Source organism: Somniosus microcephalus, chromosome 11 (assembly GCF_052327205.1).
Source record: "Somniosus microcephalus isolate GS21.2 chromosome 11, FLI_Smic_1.0, whole genome shotgun sequence".
In the NCBI taxonomy this organism is placed as follows: Eukaryota; Metazoa; Chordata; class Chondrichthyes; order Squaliformes; family Somniosidae; genus Somniosus; species Somniosus microcephalus.
In genome coordinates, this window is record NC_140997.1 from 204,307,337 (window position 1) to 204,330,794 (window position 23,458).

General features: G+C 40.5%; 1 protein-coding gene across 4 annotated transcripts; it reads right to left on the minus strand.

Annotated features, from left to right (window-relative positions):
* Window positions 1–1,915: 1,915 nt before the first annotated feature.
* cnbpb (CCHC-type zinc finger, nucleic acid binding protein b) lies at window positions 1,916–21,770 on the minus strand. 4 transcript variants are annotated; one of them, XM_086001749.1, is made up of 5 exons: window positions 21,634–21,770; window positions 13,947–14,081; window positions 12,043–12,105; window positions 11,761–11,959; window positions 1,916–2,908 (listed from the first exon to the last, which is right to left on the minus strand). In XM_086001749.1, the coding sequence occupies exons 2-5, from the start codon at window positions 14,062–14,064 to the stop codon at window positions 2,791–2,793; spliced, it is 498 nt and encodes a 165-aa protein (XP_085857875.1). In that variant the 5' UTR covers window positions 14,065–14,081; window positions 21,634–21,770; the 3' UTR covers window positions 1,916–2,790. The 4 variants fall into 4 exon arrangements, with proteins under 4 accessions (XP_085857875.1, XP_085857874.1, XP_085857876.1 ...); XM_086001748.1 differs by having other exon boundaries at window positions 21,607–21,768; XM_086001750.1 differs by lacking the exon at window positions 21,634–21,770 and adding an exon at window positions 21,465–21,583.
* Between the last annotated feature and the right edge of the window lie 1,688 nt (window positions 21,771–23,458).

Below are 23,458 nucleotides of genomic sequence, written 5' to 3' on the forward strand. Positions count from 1 at the left end.
ATATCAGCATAACCCTTTCCCTTTTCCCTCATATGCTTACCTAGCCTCCTCTTAAATGCACCTATACTATTTGCTTCAACCACTCCATGTGGTAGCAAGTTCCACATTCTCACCCCTCTTTGGGTAAAGAAGTTTCATCTGAATTCCCAATTGGATTTCTTGGTGACTATCTTATATTGATGGCTGCTCATAAACAGTACCAAAATGGAAAGTTTTGTAGAAATTATTCCAGCCCAAGTATTAGACGATTTGGGAAAATAATGGGGAACGGGGCTCTTGTAAGTAGGTCTAGCACGGCAAGTTGCATAGGCATAGTTATTGAGAAGTCTCCCACTTATACTGAATCAGCCAACGGTTGTTATGCACATATTATTCAGAGAAACATAGTAGGAGCAGGAGTAGGCCATTCGGCCCCTCGAGCCTGCTCCACCATTCAATGTGATCCTGGCTGATCATCCAATTTCAGTACCCGGTCCCTGCTTTCTCCCCATACCCCTGGATCCCTTTAGCCTTAAGAAATATATCCAACTCCTTGAATATATTTAATATTCCACAGACATATGATTTGGGCTTCACTTATAATTGCTAGATATATTTTTGAGCTAGCATAGAACTGTGCATCAATCCAAGGTTCCAAAACTTTACACCCATTCCATGGGTATGTGTTAATTTGTCTGTTTCCTGTTCACATCCATTCATCTAAAGCTGGTTGAACGTTCAATTTTTCCCTAGGCTAGCCTATTGGCTACAAAAATCTTACACAGCCACGATCTGTTCCTATGTATTATTTACTGCCAGACACAGTGAACCCTGACGCTTGCAATGCCTCCAAGGTGAAGGACAGAGCACCCCAAATGGCAAACCATGACCATTTCAAAGCCTCTGCCTGTTACTGAACCACAAAGATGAAGCATGGAACTAATAGCTTTATAACTTTGGAAATAGTCTTCAAACAATGCTTGCATATCTCAAGAATACAAAGCAGCTTGCGAGAATGGCCTTGAGAAGTCCAGCTGTACTCAAAATACTGCCATATCCCTTGACTTGCAAGTCATTATCCAAAAGTCTGTACGATATGTACTTTTACTACTCTACCACTTCAATTTTGCATGTAGAAGTTCTTGCTGATCCGGTAAATGTCTACACAAGTTGCATTTTTTCCTCAATCTGTTCAATTTTCTACATGGAATCTGCAATCTACATCAGCTGGTTGCATTAAAACAAATTACACACCGCAATGCAGGCAGTCACAGTAAGCTATTCCAATTAGTTTGGAGAACTTCCTTGAATTAGTATTAAATTACAGGTTTGAGGCCTCCACTCTGGGGTGTAGAAGACATGGCCTACAGGTCAAATCCTGATCATGAAGCTCCTACTGGTTCCTTTCTTTGCATGCAAAGCTGATTTTGATTTCATCTCCTTAAAATTTACTCTTTTCTGGATTCTTTATCTACCTTTAAATAGTTGCTCAACTTTGTAACCCTTCATTTAACCAAATTACCCAAGTCTTTTTTTACTTCCCAGTGGTTATTTAATTAGAAAAACCGCAAGATTCTCAAAGAAAAGCAATTTCTCTTCAGCTTTTCCTTCTGTAGCAACCACCCCTCCCCCTAAATATTTCCTTCAGAAGGGCAGTTGCAAAAGGAAATAATTCAATCTACTTGTAAATTCCTATGAAGCAACAAGGCAGCTAAAACTAATCTGAACCCACTGTGCACTTGTCTAATGCCATTTACCCAGTTCTCATTTCAATCAGTGTTAACATAGTTTGACTTAATCAGGAGTGTAGTGCATGTGCTCGGGAAAGTACCACAAACCAGTTTTGTACTTTCCTTCCCCAAATTGAAAAGCAAGTCACAGCTATGGAAATTGTAGATGCATTGCTGTACAACAATCAAAGATCACTCAGACAAGCTTTCCCCTTCCTCCTCCAGCTTTATTGATAGTTTAAAATTACATTTCTATAGTTCTAAGACTTCAGTTGCTTTTACCTTCTGTCTTAAAAAAACTGATTTCAAGCAAATGATTCTTTACAGTAGTCTAATTGTATTATACAAAAATAACATCTTGATTTCTGTGAAAACACATTCAACTGCTGTGTAGTTCCAATCCGGTTTGCTATGTGTTTCATAATGGGTATAATAGTTGCTAAACTACATTCAAAAATTTATTCAAACCTCTGCTTGAACATCTGTATCTCCGACACCGACTCTGGTTTCAGCTACTGTAAGCTCTTTACTCCTATGATGCTTTAAAAAAAAAAAAAAAAAACCTGTACTTTTTTCAGCTGAGAACAGGTTTGCTCTGTTTCTTGTTTTCTGTTTACTCCCACTTTGCTGTTTACTGTACGTAGGGCCCCGATACAGATGTTGGTTTATGTGATGAACTGCTCCCAAGATCAAACAATTCAAAGCCAACATTTCAAGAAATCACATGCGGAAGTTTTTACACTTCCAGGTTTGGTTTCCTCTCACACAGAATCGCTTCCAGAACCCAGAAAGGGTCACTGATCTGACTCATCTCTTCCCACTCATTAATCCCTATACACCAGTGGCATGGAAAGGGGGTTCTTTTACAAAGCATTATACATAACACCTCTACCAAACTAAACATAAACATTTGTAGTTAAATGCAGAAAGTCGATTTCCACCCCTTTCCTCCTTTTACATTTTTTGAGTAAAGCTCACTGGCCTGGGACTAGCCTCTATCTGCCAACCATTGGCCAGTGAAGAGGATTCAGAGGAAATAATACAACCATCAATCAGAAAAGGAGGGGCGACAATGTAAGATTTAAGCCGTAGCTTCGATCGTGCATTCCCGTGCAAGATGTCCAGCTTCACCACAGCGGTAGCAGTTCACTTCACTGGCCTTGCTGCAATTGATGGCAACATGACCAGTTTCACCACACCTGTAATTTAAACAAGACACATTAAGTTTCAATATGCACACTGAGCTACACTCAACTTTAGGTTCATTACTAAGCAAATACAGAATTATGCAACACAAGTCCAGTGTGAGAAAAAGCATCAAGCTCGATCCATCCAGAGCCCTTACGATTACAGTCCACCGCTTCTAGTGGACGTGTGGGTGTCAATCCAATTCACGCACTACACGCAGTGGCTGGTGTATCAGGAAAGATCAATTTTAGCTTAACTTCAGAAATTAAAATGCACCTCATTATTGTTTAAGTACCGGCAGCTGTGGTATTTGAGTTCAGAGCTCAACACCCTCTATGAATGTGATTCTCCAGAGTAGCGCTCAGGAAGTGGCCCCTTGCAGAAAGTCTTACCTTTTTGCCCACTCCAAATGAGCTGCTGGAGATTGGAAGAGGATTTCTGGGCTTCTATATAATTATTTAACTATATTGTGTAAAATGTTCTTTTGTACAGACAAACTTCGCGCAGTGAACGCTTTTTGCCCGATTCAGCTATGGAGAGCTGAACAGGGCTGAAGTATGCAACAGTCGGGTCAATTTCACTACTACAGTATGTACTGTAAATGCAGCTCAAGTTTCAGCAGGCTTTGCCACTTGTTCATCACTTGGGGCTGCCTGAAAGAACTCAACAGGTAATTGTACTTTTAACAAGATGTGAACAGCTGCTTGAACTGCCTGAAAAATCACACACTTAATATGTTTTAAGTGGTGCCCGTGGAATTGATGCCTATGGTAATGGCAAATGATAAGTGCCATTTACCCAATATAAGTGGCTATCCAGGATCAGCAGAGGCATTGCAAGTGGTGGGGACTGTATTCAATCTTTGACCCTTTCCTCCCCACCCCCCTTCTGTGCAGTGATCTTAAACAGAGTGCACTTAAACAGCGTTAAACTTGGAAATTTGGAGAGTGGGAATTCTCTGCAGAGGAAGGTGCTGCTTTTGCTCCACAGGACAGCAGGTAGATGATTGGTTGGTAGGTATTATAACTTTTTTTCTAAGCTAGGTAGTGGTTTAAACCAAGAGCTGGGGAACTATAACTAGAGAAACTAATTAATATAACTAAATAATCATTTGAATAAAAACTTAAAATTAATTCAGGCTATCAATAAGCAAATAAATAATGACGAGAGATGGCAGGGCAGGCTGCGTGTTGGAACTAGTATGTGGGAGTTTGTGGACAGCGAGAGACTCCTGTAGGAAATGTCTCTGCCTCCAGTCACTCTGGCTCAGTTATTGAGCTGGAGAGAGAGTTAGACAGACACACTCCAAAATATAAAGGGAGGGGGAGGAATTTCTGGATAGTTTTATCCAGAAAACAGTAACACCACAGGGGAAAGCACAGGTTCAGGAAAGGGAGGGTGCGACTGTCAGGGAGCCAGGTAGTGGGGATTTAGGAGGTTGAGAAGGAGGTTCCGCAGACAATGCTCCTGTCCAAACAGGTACAATGTACTCGCTACCTGTGAGGACAAGGAGAAAGACTACAGGGGGGACCAGCCACAATGCAGACCAAAGCACCGCTGCTCAGAAGGCTGTCTAGGGACAGGAGGGAGAAGAGCAGAATAGAAGTGTGGCAGTGATAGGGGATTCTATAATTAGGGTGATAGATAGAGTCCTCTGCAGCCATGAACGAGAATCCCGAAAGGCGTGTTGCCTACCCGGTGCCAGGGTAAGGAATATCTCAAGGTGGCTGGAGAGGAATTTGGAAAGGGGGTAAATCCAGTTGTTGTTGTCCATGTTGGAACAAATTACATAGGTAGGAACAGGGAGGAGGCCCTGCCGAGGGAGTATCAGGAGTTAGGAGTGAAATTAAAAAGCAGGTCCTAGAGGGCAATAATCTCTGGATTATTGCCCGAGCCACATGCAAATTGGTATAGAAACAGTCAGATCAGGAGAATTAACACGTGGCTAAAGGGCTGGTGTGGGAAAGAAGGGTTCCTTTTCATGGGACACTGGCACCAGTGCTGGAACAGAAAGCTGTACCAATGGGATCAGCTCCACCTGAACTGGGATGGACCTGTGTCCTCATGGAAAAAAATGAGGTGGCAAAGGCTTTAAACTAGCAAGATTTTTTTTGGGGGGGGGGGGGGGGGGGGTGCCGCACAGGGAGAGAAGAGAAAGAGGAAGCAATCTGCAAGAAATTAAACCAGCCGAACTATAAACAAAACAGGAAAAGAGAGCATAGGAAAGAAGTACAGGAGAACATTGATGGCCAGGAAATAGAGTTATAGAACAGGAGTGTAAAAATATGGTTAACAATAAAGGGGAACTGCTATTAAAAATGAGTTAAAACTGTCTGTACAGCAATGCAGTGTCCGTAATAAAATAGGGGAGCTGAAGACAATAATACATTGAGGAACCAGACATAGTAGGGATTACTGAGACATGGCTACAGAAAAATCAGGACTGGGAATTAAACATTGCAGGGTATAACATATAAAAGATAGAGGGGAAAAAAGACGAAGTGGAGTAGCTGTACTTATTAGGGATAACAATGGCAGTAAAAAAAGGGACGCAGCTATCAGCAAGACAAAAATGGAATCCATGTGGATTAAAGATAATAAAGGATGAATCACACTAATAGGGGTAGCTGCAGACCACCTGATAGTGGAAGGAGGCGGAGGAAGAAATATGCAAACAAATTAGGGATGAGTAAAAAAATAGAATCTTCATGGGGGATTTCAACTGCCCAGATAGTAACTGGCCAGAAGATATAGGTAAAGGGGATAAGGGAATGGAGTTCCTACAATGAGTACAGGATTCCTTTCTAACCCAATATGCAAGAAGCCCAAGGGAGGATTCACTATTGGATCTAGTAATGGGGAATGAAACAGCAGATAAAAAGGGAACATCTAGGCAAGTGACCATTATATAATATGCTTTAAGATAATAGATAAGGACATAAGTATGACAAAGACCAGGGTAATAGATTGGAGAAAAGTAAATTGAGGGGTTGAGAATAGAACTTGGGGAAAAATAAAATGGACAATATTGGCGTAGAACAGCAATGGGAAATAAGTGTTCAAGAGTCCGAGAAAAATATATTCCGCTAAAGAAGCTAAACACTAATGAGACACCATGTATGAATAAAGACACAAGGGGAAAAACTGAGGGCAAAGAAAGAGGCATACACTAAGTACATGGACAGCAGGGGAAAGCATGACGAGAGAATAAGAGATTAGGATAGAAGTAAAAAAAATTAGAAAGGCAAACAGAAACTATGAAATTTAATTATCAAGGGACAAAACAAGAGTTAAATGTTTTACATACACAAATAAAAAAAATAGGGCCACTAAGGGATGGACAGGATATCACAGGCAGCGAGAGAGATGGCAGAAATATTACTTTGCTTCAGTATTTACCAGGGAGACAGAACAGGTGGACATGACATCAGATGAAATTAGAAAGGAGAACTGTGTGGCGGCCCCAAAAGGTAAATTAAACATACAGTAAGGTAAGTTAAAGGGAATTGTGTCTCAATGTAAGGGACAACCAGTGGTACCGCTACAACTGCATTTAAAATAAAAGAAATTTTAAATAAGCTAATCAAACTCAGGATAAAACCCCTGGTCCGGATGGATTACACCCACACATTTTAAAATAATCTAGGGAAGAGCTAGCAGAGGCATTACTACACATTTAATAATTTGTTAGAACAAGGTATAGTGCCAGAGGACTGGTGGATAGCCAACGTAATAATTATATTTAAGGGAGATAGAACATGTCCAGGGACCTATAGACCAGTCAGCTTAACATTGGTGGTAGGAAAAATGGAATCCCTACTAAAAAGGAGAAAATAGAACATCTAGAAACCAAAAATAATGAATAGTCAGCATGGATTTCAAAAGGGAAAGTCTTACTTGACCAACTTCATTGAATTTTTTTTGAAGTAGTGACAAGAGTAGACAAAGGTAATGCAGTAGATGTAATTTATCTAGATTTTCAAAAGGTCTTCGATAAGGTACCACATAATAGACGAATAAAGTCAGAGCATGCAGAATCAGGAGACAAGTAGAATGGATAACTAGCTGGCTTCAAGACAGAAAGCAGAGAGTAGGGGTAAAGGGTAGCTATTCACAGTGGCAGAAGGTGGAAGTGGTGTTCCACAAGGATCAGTGCTGGGACCACTGTTGTTCACAATTTAAACTTTGGAATCAAAAAACAATTTCTAAATTTGCAGATGACACCAATTTTTTTTTTGGGGGGGGGGGGGGTGGGGAAAAGAGTCAATACTGAGGAGGACAGCAACAAATTACAAGACATTAATATAAACTTGCAGAATGGGCAAATAAAATTCAACAGATAAATGTGAGGTCACATAATACTTGGAAAATACAAATCCAAGTAGGGTAGAAGAGCAAAGGGATCCGAGTGCAAATACACATCACTGAAAGTAGCAACAGGTTAACAAAGCCATAAAAAAAGCAAACCAAGCACCAAAGTTTATTTCTAGAGGGATTAAATTGAAAAGTTAAAGTTATTCTAAACTTGTATCAAACCTTGGTTAGACCACACTTGGGAGTACTACGTACAATTCTGGTTGCCATATTATAAAAAATGAGAGGCACGGGAGAGGGTGCAAAAAAGATTTACAAGGATGATACCAGAAATTCGAGGGTATATCTATCAGGAAAGGATGAACAGGCTGGGTCTCTCCTCTTGAAAAGAGAGAAGGCCGAGGGGTGACCTAATAGAGGTCTGTAAAATTATGAAAGGTTTTGATAGAGGAGATACATAGAGTAGATACAGAATGTTTCCACTTGTGGAGAAGAGCAAAGCTACAGGCCATCAACATAAGATAGTCACTTGGAAATCAAATAGGAAATTCAGAAGGAACTTCTTTACCCAGAGTGGTGAGAATGTGGAACTCGCTAGCACGGAGTGGTTGAAGTGAATAGTATAGATGCATTTAAGGGGAGGCTAGATAAGCCTACGAGGGAGAAGGAAATAAAGGGTTATGCTGAGAGTTAGATGAGGAAAGATGGGAGGAGACTCAAGTGGAGCATAAACCTCAGCAGGGATTGGTTGGGATGAATGATCGGTTTCTGTGCTCTGTATCCCATGTAATCCACTACTTTATGCAGAAACACCTGGGAAAAAATCAGCACCATAGCTTTCTCCTTGATCTGCAATCCCCCAGCACAACAAATGGAAATTTGGGGAATTAGTTGTGATTAAGTTGGCAATATCAACTGCAAGAATTACTTGTATATTTATTTTACAGGTAAACAGCCGTTTTGAATTTAATTGATAGCATTACAAGCTTCTACAAAAGATTCAGTTTTCAATGATGGAGTCAGATAAACTCAATTATGCTTTATACAGTGTGGTGATAGAAATGTGCCTCTAATTAAATAACAATCTCAAAATAAACAATTAAAAGACTCAAATTTCAGTAGAATAGGAAGTCAATATTTAAATGTTAAAAATAGTTCATCCTTGTGAAATGGGCTGACACATGGCAGATGAAATTTAACATGAAGTGTGAAGTGATTCATTTTGGTAGGAAGACTGAGGAGAGGCACTACAAACTAAGTAGTACAATTTTAAAGGGGGTGCAGGAACAGAGGGAACTGGGGGTGCACATACACAAGTATTTGAAGGTAGCAGGACAAGTTGAGAAGGCTGTTAAAAAGTATATGGGATCATTGGCTCTATAAATAGAGGCATAAAAGCAAGGAAGTTATGCTAAATCTTTATAAAACATTGGTTAGGTCCCAGCTGGAGTATTGTGACCAACTCTGGCACACACTTCAGGATGCATGTCAAGGCCTTGAGGGTGCAGGAGGGCATCTACTCTAAATGGTACCAGGGCTGAAAGGTTTCAGTTGCATGGAGACTAGAGAATCTGGGGTTGTTCTCATTTAGAGCAGAGGTTAAGGGGAGATTTAAAATCATGAAGGGTTTTGACAGTAAGAAACTGTTTCTAATAGCAGAAGGGTGAATAACCAGAGGACATATATTTAATGAAATTGGCAAAAGAATCAGGAGACAGAAGGGAACAAAAAAAAAATTACGCAGCAAGTTGTGATAATTTGAAACACACTGCCTGAAAGGGTGGTGAAAGCAGATTCAGTAACAACTTTCCAAAGGGAATTGGATAAATACTTGATGGGGAAAATTTGCAGAGCTATGGGAGAGAGAGCTGGGGAGTGGGACAACTTTTTCCAAGAGCCAGTACAGGTACAATGGCCTCCTTCTGTGCTGCATCATTCTACGAATCCACTGTGCAATGGAGTAGTTGGATATGGGTTATTGGCCATGATTCTTCCCTCTAAGTGAAACTCTATCTCGCCAGTGCCACACCATTCCTGTAAAGGAAAATCGATGAATTGTCAAATGGAACTGGGAGATGGTGGTTTGTTCTGTGCCAAGAAATGGTGCCGATCATCTGATGGGTGTGTAGTAAAGGGAGCAGAATACTTGGGTAGGTCACGAAGAATTACATGGAACTTGCATCACAGAACCGCAATGGTGTCAGTGTTTGTGTCACACAAGCCTCCTCCCACTCAGTAGTTTCCCACCCCACCTCTTGTATCCTTATATTCCCATCGCCCTCATGTGCCAAGCCTCCCCTTAAATGTTATCAACTGTGGTAGCGAGTTCCACATTCTCCTGTTAAAGTTCTCCTAGATTCTTTAGTTGATCTGTTAGTGACCACCTTATATTTATGTCCCCGTGAGGTTACATTTGGTGTCAGCATCCTTCAAAAAAGATTTCTAATCAATGTCATTAAACCACAATGTAACTGTAAACAATTACTTTAATCTCACTAAATTTCTCAAATTTTGTCATACATAACCTAACAGTTTAACCAGAATGAAATAAAAACCACTTCAAACCTTATGAATATGTTAACAATCACAATAGATGACCCCCCTCCCACATGGAGTCAAGACCAAGTGCAGTCTTCAGGTGAAACCAGGGTGTGAAGATGTAATTCAGTCCCCATTTTAAAATCCTACTGTCAGTCCTTTTTTTTTTTTTTTTTTTTTTAATAACACTGATTTTAATAGTTATACTTGAATAGTAATTTGGGAAGCAGTAGTGTTGGAGTATAGGAGTTTCTCTAGTACAAGCCAAGGAGCTGGGAGACAACACTAAAGTGTTAACAGCACCACTACTGGCATGAAAGTGTAATTACAGTTTGACCAGTTTATACAAGAAAAAAGTTCCATTCAAAATGTTGACAAGAATTTCTAATGGGAAAATGAAACACGAGACAAAAGTTGACAACAGGAAGCTGTTTTGTAGACAGTGTGCGCAGACACAAGATTTTTAATATTAGATACATGGAACACCTAAAAAATTTAGCCGAGATAAATTCATGACAAGAGCTGAGCCAAAGCTGATTATCTCCATTTTTCAGGCTGGATACAAGATGCAATAAGTACAAGCTTCACACGCTAACAACCAATGGTTATTTATCACTCAAATCTCATACACTTGACCATATATGATCAAATTTGAAGTTCAGCAGATCTCATTTCAGTTACTTGTCCATTTAATATTTTTATTAATGCATTACAAGTAGCCCTGTAATGTACTGGTGTAGCAGATACCCACTATTCTTTCAGAAACCAATATAGATATACATGTACACAGGACTTCTAGCCCTCAATCTCATTTCCATTGGCTTGTCAGATGCACCCAAGTACCCACAGCAAGTTGTTGCAGCCCCCATTCCTGTTGAAAATTTTGAAATGAACGCTGACTAACTAATGCTTTCTTTACATGGGTTTGATGCTAGAGCCGCAAGTTCTGCAGATGAGTCATACTGCTGGCTCGGAAACCCCCGAATGTTGGAATATCAAACATTTGTCAAGATTTTTTTATAGCACAATTCTCATTCAAGCGTACATATAATCATGATTGCTTAAAGGGCTCATGTCAGATTGTGATGGTTTGGCAAGCAAGTGGCTGAGCCATATAGATTGGAAGATCCCAGGTTAATACCTGGCCCATTCAGCCAGGGCAGCAGTATAAGCAATGGCATTAGCCTCAGCAATCCAAGGTCAAGGAATGGCGGGGGGGGGGGGGGGGGGAGAGAAAGAGAGAAGGGGTGGGGACAGGACATTGGCCAGTGCTCTTGCTCCCGATTACTACCCAGTAACAGCCCCTTACCTTAAGTACACTTGTGTAGATTTGGGCTCAGCTGCAATGCCTTGTTTTTGAAATAGCCGCACTGTTGAGGGGCTCACATAATGGAATGGCCAAATGGGCAAAACACAGGAAGGCACTTGTAAAACTTTAGCCTAGTAGAGAGTCAATATTGGCATTAGAGGAAGGGAGAGAAAAAACCTAGCAAGAAAAAAACGTCTCTTGTATTGCCCATGTTACAAAAATACAGCCGCCCAACTTAACTGAACTGTTGAGATGCCCAAATGCTTTCTTAAAGTTCCCATCGAGGAAAAAGACATGCAATTGGCAACATGAGGTTTTATACTGTTCATTCTCAAGAACACTTCACTATTCTCATTTACACTGCAGTAATGTTTATATAGTTAGCCATGAAGACAACAAATGGACATTTGCACCTGTGATTTTGGTTAACTGAAGAAACATGAACAAAGTATTCAAACATAATGAATTAAATGCAGCTCCATGAATGGCCGGTGCGTGCTTGGCTTGTGTGTTATGTTGTAAAAGAAAAATTATTCCAGCAGACATTTTAGATTAATCAATTCAAGTGAAATATTGCTTATTTTCAGAAACCAATAGGCATCTATAACTAGATAGAAATTATAATTAGCAACTAGCAACTGAATCCACAGCACAACATCCAGGAATAAAATTCACAAAAAATGCTGGTCATCTGCTCCATACCTATAGCACTTGACTTTAGTGCAATCCTTCTGAATGTGCCCAAATTCTCCACAAGAATAACATTTCTGCTCATCAGCATGATCACAGTCACGGGCCAGATGTCCAGGTCTGCCACAGTTGTAGCAGCACTGTTCCCTCTCCTTCTTTGGCTCCTTACAGTCTTTGGCAATGTGGCCACCTTTACCACAGTTGTAGCAGGCTGAAATATGACAGTATAAAATTATTTTCGTTTGCAACAAGTTACTTTTTACCATTCTCCAACAAAAATGTTCACATATTTACCATCTTCCTGGAGCTCACAATCCTTCGCAAGGTGGCCTGATTCACCACAGCGATAGCAGATATCTGGAATTAGCAGAGTATAGATTTAAAATGGAGTTCAGCAAGTGATAAAAACACACCACTGATATGGTTTACGCTTGAATTCCACTACAATTCTACTTATATAGTTTGACAGATTCCAAGTACTGAAAACAAATATTGGAAGAAAAATGCAGACTATCCAAAAGCGAGTACTGAAAAGAATTTGAAATATCTAGTAATGCGTAGATGTGCAATTCTAATCTCTGCAGCATTCTGTAGCTTTATAAAAAGTGGCAATAAGGAACTTTCCATTCCACCTGCCAATCTACCAAACTTGGGTATGCTTAACTTTGGTTTTCCAAGGTGAAAAAGCTTTCCATTCTCAACATCCTTCATCTTGATGGAACAAACATTTAAAAAAAAAAAAAATTAAATCTAGAATGGTCAAACCCCACTTGGATTACTGTTGGTGTCATTAAACTTGACCCAGGATATTATTTCAATTTTTGATGGCATCACTCTTCTGTGAAGAAACTAAGTTACCACAGAATTTGACAAAGCCTGCCCATGTTATGGCTCCAATGAGTTGATAAACCACATTTATAAAGGATTGTCCGACATGCCCTCAGTATAAGCAGCTCTTTGTATTCTTGAAGGGCTTGGGCCAGGAGCAGTTTACTTTCTGATGGGAGTTTAGTTATAGCAGAATCTTTAACAGAAAAAAAACCATGTCCAAGATGATGGGAAGCCAATTACAATTGGGCAACCCGTTAGGGATTAAAAGATAGCCCTACGTACAGGAAACTTTGTGCTATCCGGCACCCACGGGACCGAGCTGCTGCCATTGCTTCAAAACTGCCGTACTCTCCAGAGTTAATGTTGAGAGAAACGGAGATTCTTATCTCCGTATTTGACAACAAACACTGTTGCTTAGCAACAGCTTCTAAACACTTGGGTGTGGCCCTAAAGCTCTGTAGCTGAAGCTGTTGCGAAAGCTACAGACCTTGCAGAGCTTGACTGTTCAAACAAAGCAAAAAAAAAACAAAAAGAATAAAAAACAGCTGCTGATTTTTGCTGGTGGCTCCAGATTGCCAGATAGCTCACCTCCAGATAGCACAAAGTTTCCTGTACAAGGAATTATCAGCAAGAGCAGACTAGTTAACCAAGCAGAGGGATCGGTTGCTTCTCTATGCCCACAATCAGGCAAGCCAACCACTGTTTGGATAGCTCTGGTATTCACCATCCCATAACTACTTGCAGGTATAAAGTTATCATACATTATATACAGATGAATTACAAACTAGTTATAGCCGAATAATCTTCGGGTTGCAATGTTTACAATTCCAGCTCAGCTTTCTGCTCACTGCTTACAAATACATCAGAATCCTCAATTATATTATGTTCTCAATATATGCCACCCAACTATTATTCTACAAAATAACAAAAAACTTCCAATTTCTAATCACAAAGTTACAGCTATAGAACTGAAATAGTAGGCACGTCTAATGGCTGTGACAGGTTTAAGTATACTAGTAAAAATCTACCACATACCTCAAAGCGCTGTTAGTTATATCAGAGCCATCAGATCCAATATCAAATAATTTGCCTAAAATAAGCAGGTTGTTGCTATTTTAGACTCAACCTTTTCACCCCAAAAAAAAACATACAAGACAGTGATGATTCAATTACAGTAACAGGGCCAGATTTGAAGTTGGAGAGTGATTATGGACTACCCAATTTGGAATTCCAATCAAAAATTCTCAAACTCCTGTATATGCAATGAGCGGCTAAGAACTCAGGATATCGTAGAATACTATTTTGATCTAGTGCAGTAGCCACCACAAGTTCCCGTGCCAAGATTAAAAAGCGAATTCTTAGGTTACCTCTTGCAGCAGTGAAGCTTCCTCTGCCACGACCTCGAATCCGACCACGTCCACCTGCACTTGGACACTCACGCGCCCAATGGCCAGTACGCCCACATTTAAAGCACTCGTCACTCATGGTGAACTAGATTCAGTCTAAAAAAGAGGAAATAGTCTCAGAACACTCAAATAAAGTTAGCCATTAAAATCAGTCTGCTTAGGAAACATGATAATGCCCAAGATGCAACTTTACAATTTGCATTTTTTTCCCCCCAAACAGAAAAAAAAAGCACCTAGCATTAGATTACCTGGAAAGGCAGCAAACAGTAATGTCTAATCCAGCCACTCAAATAGTGCAAAAAGGAGAACTCGATGTAAATAGCGTTCACAACAAAACCCAAGAAATACAAAAATGTAAGATTCACCGCCTCCTTTACTAAATAAAAGGGGGTGAATTTTCTTTTGCTCCTGGGAGCACTCAGTTCCCAGCATAAAAGGTCACTAACAGAGACACAGATCACTAATACTTTTATCACTCTAATTGGATTTCTAGTGCCTTTCTTGGGGGTGCAGAGCTTGGCCAGATACAGCTATTATAAGGTGGTAGGTGGTGTTCTTGACCGACAGGTGCCCCTATAGATGGTAGAGTTGTAAGTAAAAGTCTCACCTCAAAGTTTGAAGAGTTCCTGTTTGTTTGCAATGATTTTATACACAAAAAATTAAAGACTAGTTGCTTCTAAAAAAAAAAAAAAGAAGTAGCCTCTATGGAAATTTTCATTTGCACATAATTTTGTTACTACACAGGAGTGCACTACAACCAGCGAGTCCTGACAGGTTGTGAAAAGCCAGTCTTGTATTAAAACAAATTAAAGATTAACAGCAAGACACAAGGGCATGCTAGGATCTGTAGCCTACAACCTGGTGATTCTCTTCAGTGGACAGTGATAGTTTTGAGAACCTTCATGAAATTCAGGCTGAGGCATCTCATAACACACTTGACTTCCAATCTAGAAGAGTTACAGGCATTTCAAAAACAGAAAATGTGACTACACAAGTTCAATCTTTATTTTAAATTTTGTAATAAAAAAAGTTACAATCTAGCTTTCAATAGAAAGTCAACTCAGATATCCCAAGACAGATGAAAAGACTTCAAAATATTTGCAATGATTTAATTGATATCCCCTTTTAAAAAATATTGGTAACTATTTCTGACTGCCCATTTGATGCTTTATTCTTGAAATTCGTAATTGGTGTTTTTCTTGGTCCTTGATATGGTCCCTATCGGTTCCAATTGTGATTTATTGCTGTTTTATGAATATGAAAAACTGGCATAGTGTGAAAGAAATCTGCAGCAGTAAAACAGACTTATACATGGTAGTTCCAAAGTACTTGTTAAAAAATTTTTTACTACAGCATTGCACTTTTCCAGCAATTAGATTCCTTAAGACTGTTGCACAATTGCATTACTACTTTCAATGTTCCAGCATATCCACATTACAGCAACCATAAACATTTACCTGCTGCAACGAGTGTGTCTAAATACACAAGCTGTGCTGAGCTGACCAATTTCAGCTTAGCGGAGGGTAGGGTCATGTTACAGTTAGCTTCAGTGATCCAGGGAGAGTGGGTTAAAAAAAAGTCATTCCAGATGCTGCTCCCAACTGCCACCCAGTGACACAGCTTTGGGACGTCCCGAGGTCATGAAAAGCACTATGCAAATCTTTTTAAAAATCGGCCTGGATTTTGCAGCAAGAATAATGGCAAGGCTAGGAGAGCCCATCGTTCTAAAGGAGTGAATCGGACAGCCACATGTGCGCAGTTAAACGCGGAAGTCAGGAAGTTGCTGTCCAAGTTGCTCTGCTTCCCCAGAAGCTTCGCTATACCAGTTTCTCGCTGATAGACTTGGCATTGAAATACATAAAGGGCTTGGAGTTGAGGGACTTACCCACTAGATACACCAGAATAAGTTAGGGTTTGTCCATTCAAGTGCAAGTGAATTTTTAACGGCACAAGTCTTAATTACTGCCAAACCGCCTCTGGCACTGAAAATTTACTTTAAAAGTGTGGAGTCTCATTCCTTCAGATTTTAATAATTATTGTTGGTGATTAAATTTTTTCACTTGTGTCTCTTAATTCCATATTCCTTTCCGTTTCACTTTCTGTACATCATTTGGCACTGAATTAAATATTCTAACTTACATTTCCTGGTTTGGACTCTGCGTGTTTCAGCAAGGATTGTTCAATCCGATTGGTTAAGGAGGCTGTCGCTTGCCTTGTTCACAGGTTCTAGATCCCCTGGTAGAGGGCACCATTCTGTTTTGGCTCTCTAATTACCACAAGTTGCAGTGTAAAAGCCCATAGAAAGTCGGAGGGCAAGCGCCAGGAGCGGCTTTCACTGCTGACTGCAAAATCCAGGCCATTAAGCAAGGTCAGGATATGGCTTAGCTACGTTTCGTTTGTGGCCAGAAAGCCTTAGCTCATATCTGAAGGGTAACCACTTAGCTGATGCACCAGTTGTCAATTGGCACTCTTGGAACTGTACCCCAGCAATACCCACTGCCAGGAGAAGAAAAAAATTGGACAAAACCATAAAGACAATGTCAACCATATTCCCCCCCCCCCCCCCACTATGATATTCAGAACTAATTTTCTATTGTTCATTTAAAATAGTGCAAACAGGCACATACATGAAATCATTCAGAACCAAATTACAGTGAGCAATGAAATGGTGTATTATTACACATCACCATGATGGCTGGAACTTTTGCAGTAGAAACACTACACTGTGAACAAATATTGAAAATATGAGTGAAGGCTTTTGTAACTGAAGAAATCATTGACTGTGTATGCCAAGTTTCCTGCAGAAACTGGAATGTTAGATTAACAAATCATGGTTTCATTCTTGTGTAACCAGGTCAACAAAAATTCCCATTTCCTTGGGACATCTAAGTTTTCAGGACATGCACTATGATGCTGAAATAGCAACTAATATTACAATATAAAATATAATCAAATTGAGTGGCTTTATCACTGCAACATGAACCCACAACTATTGATGCTTATTTTAAGTATTTGAACACATCCTACTTGCCCTGTCCTCCATTCCCCATCTGCACTATTCTTACTTCAAGCATTATTTTACTGTTACAATATTTTTTCAACTCACCTTTTCCCCTCCTTCATCGCTACCAGCATCCACTTTAGAAATAAGTAATTTTAAAGAAAATTGTTTAATGGGCTAAGCACCAGCTTTAAAGGCCAGCTCTTCATTTAACTTTAAAGCCAGTAATGCAAGGTCTGATATGGTTGCAACATGGCGCTCATCTCAGAACCATTTTCACGTCAAAAGCAGGAGCTCTGCTTACAAGTACATTTGGCACGCGCAAAAGACTGAATGACAGAACAAACCACCTTACATCGAAGAATTAAAGTCACTGCAGCAGTACACTAAATATTGACGCAGTAAGGTCATTGTTTGGTGTCCTCAGTTTTTAATTGACATTTTTTTAAAAAGTGTAGCTCATAAGGTATGGATGAGTAAAGGACATTTGGACCATTGAACCCAATCCCTCTAACGCACTAATCCTCCCATCAAGCATCTAACTGTACTCCAAATAACCTGGTGTTTTACCCTCACTATCCTATCTGGCATATTATTCTGACCATTTATCATGCTGAGGGAAAGTTCTTACATATGTTGAGTGGTGTGGTTTACTAATTTTCATGAGTCCTCTAGTTTATTTCATAGGTACTCCATGTTAATCAGACCATGTGACACTTTACATATTTCAACCAGATTCTCATAGCAGACTTCTTACTAGACTTCTCTAACCTCTGCATTCCGTAAGCTTCTCTAATTCTTCCTCAGCAATAGGAATCAGTCATGTTGCAAATGTAGAACTACACCATACAGATCAGAATATCCCAGGTTTAATTTCTAGTCTATGCTGTTAGCCAATTCCAGCCACAGCATCAGTTAGGGTGCTGCAACTACAGTTGCCATTTCTGGAGATTTCATTGCCTGACTTCAGGCCTCCAACCACCCTGCCCAGTCCAACAGCATCTCCTCTCGCCCCCCCCCCCCCCCGCACTCCATTTGTACAACAAACAAAAATGTTCAAAGATGATGAAAAGAAAACAATTTTTCTGATGTCTGATTTTTCTCCTGGTTTCTCAGTGTCCCGAGATTAATACTTAATTCCTGGAGACTCCAGGATAATCCTGGAGGGTTGGCAGCCCTTAGCAACAATGACCAAAGGAAAAGAAAATTAGGGTGCGAGGAGGCACTCTCCACCAAGGCTTGCCACGGAAAATTGTGTCTTTTTTAAACTTACACAAGATTATGTAAATGCATCAAGAGCACAGATACTCCCACCCACATAACATTTAAATTAGCCCAAGTGCAAAATGCTTCAACCAGACAGCTGAGGCTGACTTTGGATATTACAAAATGTTTTATTTAGGACATTGTCCTTCTTGAAGGGATATGAAAACAGTTCCAAGTATCTCAACTCCAATTCAATTAGAGAATACCAAATGGAAACATGTTACAAGGACACATTGAAATTTTGAAGTCCATGCCCTTGCAAAAAGCACAAGCAAATGTCACTGCCGTCCAACATTATTTTACACCTTGACACAATGCCATGTATTATGTACAATATTCCTATTTATGTATATTAGCACTTTCTTTACTGCCATCATTAGAGTTGTTGAGTTATACTATATACCCTTATACATCACACAAGTTTAAAATGAGTGGGCACTAGACTAGGAAATCTTAACTGAAAGAAAAATGCGACCCTTACACATGATCAGAAAGCAAAGTAAAAGAATTATCCCCTACAAGATTCAGAAGAAACTCGCTACAAAAAGGAAACGTACATTCCATATGCAATTTGTTAAATGTGTGAAGTATGAGCAATTTGAAGCTAAATTTGTAGGGAAGCCAAATTGAATGTTAATTTAGGAAAAGCAGGATACACAAGAGTGGTGAAAATTAAATACCTCGACTGTATCTAGCTTCCTGAAAATACTGTCCATCTGCCTGGCTAATGTCCATACACAACAGCAGAAGCAAAAACCTAACTGGTGGCAGGACCTTTCTCCTTCCTCTCAGGAATTAGGCTGCATGGCCACATTTATTTCCTGAACATTATGAATGTGCTTAGGTGGTGAGTTTTTTTTCCTGAATGCAAGTACAAGAACAGCATGAGTTGCTTCTGGAAATTGTTCACTCCCCCGTTATAAGACAGGTTTCCAGTTAAGAGCACTGATTTCAATTGATACAGTTCTATACATCACAATGAGAATGATTTTTTTTATTAAGTTTAAAAACCAGGACACCAACCGTAATGGTGGAGCTCAAACTTTAGTTGCATTGGCATACACACAATTTTATTTTCACAGCACTGCCAAGTTTAATACATCAATCTTTAATATAACTAATTCTGACTTCTTGTGCATCCCAGATTTCCTTGCACCATCACTGGCAAACATGCTTTCAGCTGTCTAGGCCCCAAGCACTGGAATTCCCTCCCTAAACCTCTATGCCCTCAAGATGCTCATTAAAACCTCTCTGACCAACACCTGTCCTAATATCTCCTTATGTGGCTCGGTGTCAAGTTTGTGTCAGATAATGCTCCTGTGGAGTGCCTTGGAATGTTTTACAATGTTAAAGGAACTATATAAATGCAAATTGCTGGTGATATTTCAAGTATCATCCAAGTTCAACAGTTAAATAGAAAAGGTGACAGTTCCAGTTTAATGCAAAGATATGTGAAGGAGGTCTACCTTAAATAGCAAGACTAAGTGGAGAAACAGAGCAATTCATGGGTGCAGAATACTGGATTTTTTTTTAAAGATGGGAATGCAAGTAGAAAAGGTTTTAAAAAGGCAACCGTGGTTCTATACATTTTATATAAAAAGGGGCATTATAAAAGTTAGGAAGTGATGGTGTATTTATCGAAGACATGTTAGACCAGTTGGAACATTGCAGGCAGTTTGGTGCACCTCATTTTAGGAAGGAAATGATAGCCATGGAAAAGGTAACGGACATTTACTAGAAGTATATCCAAAATTAGAAGTTTATGAAGACAGGTTCAGAAAATTAGAGCTTCTCCTACAAAGTTAAAGGGGTGTCTAATAAACATTTCCAAAATTGAAGGGTCAAATAAAGTTAGTTTCTACTGGTTGGTAAGAATGGACTCAGAATTATCACTAGAAGAGTAGGGAGTTAGCAGAACTAGTGACTATTGAGGCAGAGACAATATATATAATTTAACGGGAAAGAGCAAATAAATGTGACTTGGTAGCTAGCCCAGTTGGAGCCAACACTGGCATGGTAGGCTAAATGGCCCTTTTTTGCTGTAATTTCTGATTACTTATTTCAATCCAGGGAAAACAGTTACAGAAAACTGAGTATCCCTACAACCCAATTTGTTTAAAAAAAAATGTAAAAGTCAAAAATGTCCCAAAGTATCAATCATTGAGAACATTCCAGATTACAACATGGTACCCAATACTAATTGGCATCAACTACATGGCCCAATATTTGGAACTACAGGTTCCTAAATATAATCCTGCACGTTATTCATGGACTCACATTACCCCTCTACTCCATCCCCCCACCCCCTCCCATTACAGCAAATAAATCGCAATCATTCTCCATGTGCAAAAATGAATTAAATCAAGAGTACACGTGTAATATAATAATCTGTTGTTCCTTAAGGGTTTTTGGGAGACAGGAAGATTGAAATAAAATAGAATTCTCATTTCATAAAAATAATAAGTAGAATATCGTGCTTAGAAGAGCCCTAAACAGGAGGCTTGGGGTTGATGGGGATATCCACCTGCAGATATGGCCAGTACATCACCCACGCGGGATATTTTAATTTTATTCACTTTCCCGCCAAAGCCCAGTTCACTCAAGTTTCGGGTTAAAATACGCTTCGAGGGGCGGAGTCTTGGCATTTGCTCAAAATTTCAAGCCTCGCATATCGGGATAAATTCGCTCGCATTATCACTAATCAAAATAGTGGCCTGGGGATTAGTAAACCTCGACAACGGGGAACACGGGCCTATGGGGACCGGCCAGTTTAACGGTGTTCAAACTCGGCGGTTTATCGCCAGGCCGTCAAGCGTGGCGGCGCCATGGCAAACAGCTGGACTCACCCCCACTTCTCCCTCACACTCGTAAGGCTCATATATAACGGTTCCAAGAAACGAGGAAGACGGAGCAGTCTCAACCCGAAAAGGTTGTCAGGGCGGCCCGCCGCCGGCCAGGTAAACCGGACACAAACCACGCCTCGGGCCTAGCAGCGCCACCGCGTTTGGCTCAAGCGGCCTCGGTTCGGGGTGGCGGTGCTGGGAGGAAAGGGCCGTAGTGGGAGAGACGTTAAATCATCAGATAGTCGATGCTTTAGGTGGCCCGGGGGCGGGGCGGGGCGGGCCGGGAAAGTGGGGAACCAGAGGAGGAAGGCTCGACCCGACAGCCTGACGCACAGGCCGCAATGCGCCGTCAGAAATTCACTTGTTTACCTCAGCACTTCTTTGGCGTTTAACCCTCAGGAGCCCGCGACCACGCTTGAGCTCGGAGGGAGGGGACGGGAAGGGGAAAAAAGGCCAGGTTCAACACGTCGGTGTTGAGCCTCTGGTCGCCAGGCGCAGAGCTTTTACTCACTCTCTCGGTGCTGCGGCTTCCACTCACCGTCCAGCCGCTCTTACTCCGAGTTTCGGGCTGTTTTTCTCCGCTCGCTCTTTTCCTTCTGTCCGCCTCACGCGGTTTGCACACGGCCCGTCCAAGGGAAAAAGGCCGAACCCCTCTGCGCCTTTGCACACGGCACGCTCGGCTGGCTGGCTGGCCAATCACTTTCGCCCAGTCCCGGCTACCGCCTTGCTGATTGGATAATTTCCATGCCACTCACCTCTAGCAAGACCCGCCTCTGCCTCCGCGGGACCAATCAGATGGCAGTTACGCGGCGTTGCGTCGGGCCTGTTTTCAAGCTCTTTTTATTTTCTCAGGTACGTTGCCGTGAGTGCTGAACGGTTCTTGCGTTTTGTTTAAACCAGAAGTACAAATCGATTCACGGGTAGATGATTCTCTTGTGTACTAACAGCGCGTTGGTTTGTGTTTATCTAACTTTAAATGAAGTAAAATTATTCCCAATGTCGCTTCAGTGAGTGCGCGCGTTGACTGCCGGGAGTTGTAGTTTCCGCAGTGTGTCCGAGTGAGTGACAGTTCGAGATGGAATTGAGCCCAGATTCTCCCCCACCACACCCTAAATCACAATTCTCACAGTCTACCGTCTTGTGGCATTGCTACTTTGTTTATTAACATTGCAAGGCCAGATGGGGTAATTTCAAGCATTTACTAGCCGACCTCCCGTGGTGTGGTGCAGGTGACTTGGGGAGGTTAGATGGGCGGGGAATTCTTGTACACCAGGGCCGCAGAAGTAATTCGGGCTGCGTTTTAAAGTCATTAATTCTGTCTTTTTTTATATAATACTTTAATTTTATAAATTATTATTGATAGTTAAGTAGCAACATATACCGCATTTTGGGAAGCAGAGAGTAAAGTTGTTTAGCGCATAGGAGTTTTTCTGGCACGGGCTGAGGCAGCACTGGCAGGAGGGTATAATTACAGCATAACAAGCTTACAACGGTAATTTCCATTATAAATGTGGACATGAGAAGGTTGACGAAATGCGTGTGTAGACATAATAAGATTTTATAATACAATATCTGGAATGGACTTTTGGTAACATTACTATATACCATTGTGCCATTAATTGGGTATGATACAGGTTTTTTTCCTTTTTTAAGAAAGAAAAACAATTCATCAAAATATATTTTCCTTGAATTTTGATTTTGATAACTATCTGAAAGGTGATGTACATAATGCCACCTGAAGTTATTGTTCTGATGATGCATTACACCTGAAATATCAATGTATCTTCCTTTTTCAGATGCTGGTCAACCTGCTGTGACTTTCCAAAGAGTTAGTGGAACAGAAAGGTTGAAAAATATTATTTGTTCATCTAAATACAGAGTTTAGCTTTTTGGTGTCTTGTCTGTACACTGTAGATACAAGATAGATCTGGAACCTGGTCGTACACTGGTCCTATTGATTGTGGACACTCTCAAGACTTGTGGATATCTAGCTATCTCAGCAGGAACTCCTGTATGTCACTTATACTGCTTCACCTTAGGACTGACAAATTACTACATAATTCAGAATACAAATCAGAATGATGTGGTTGCTGCCCAACTCTGCACATAAGCAATCTGGCTTTAGACAACTACAGATCTGTTTATTCAGGACACATGAAATGTTGCATCACTCCAATTTCCAGCCATCAGATGCACCGCATTTTCTCCGCAAGTGTGAAAGTTAAAAGCTCTGAGATCTGAAGTATTGGTGAAACTGCAAATTTTAAACTGATACTCATAGTGCGCTTCTTTGGAATCACTCCAACAATAACATCTTGCATTTATATAGCCCCATTAGTGTAATAAAACATCCCAAGGCACTT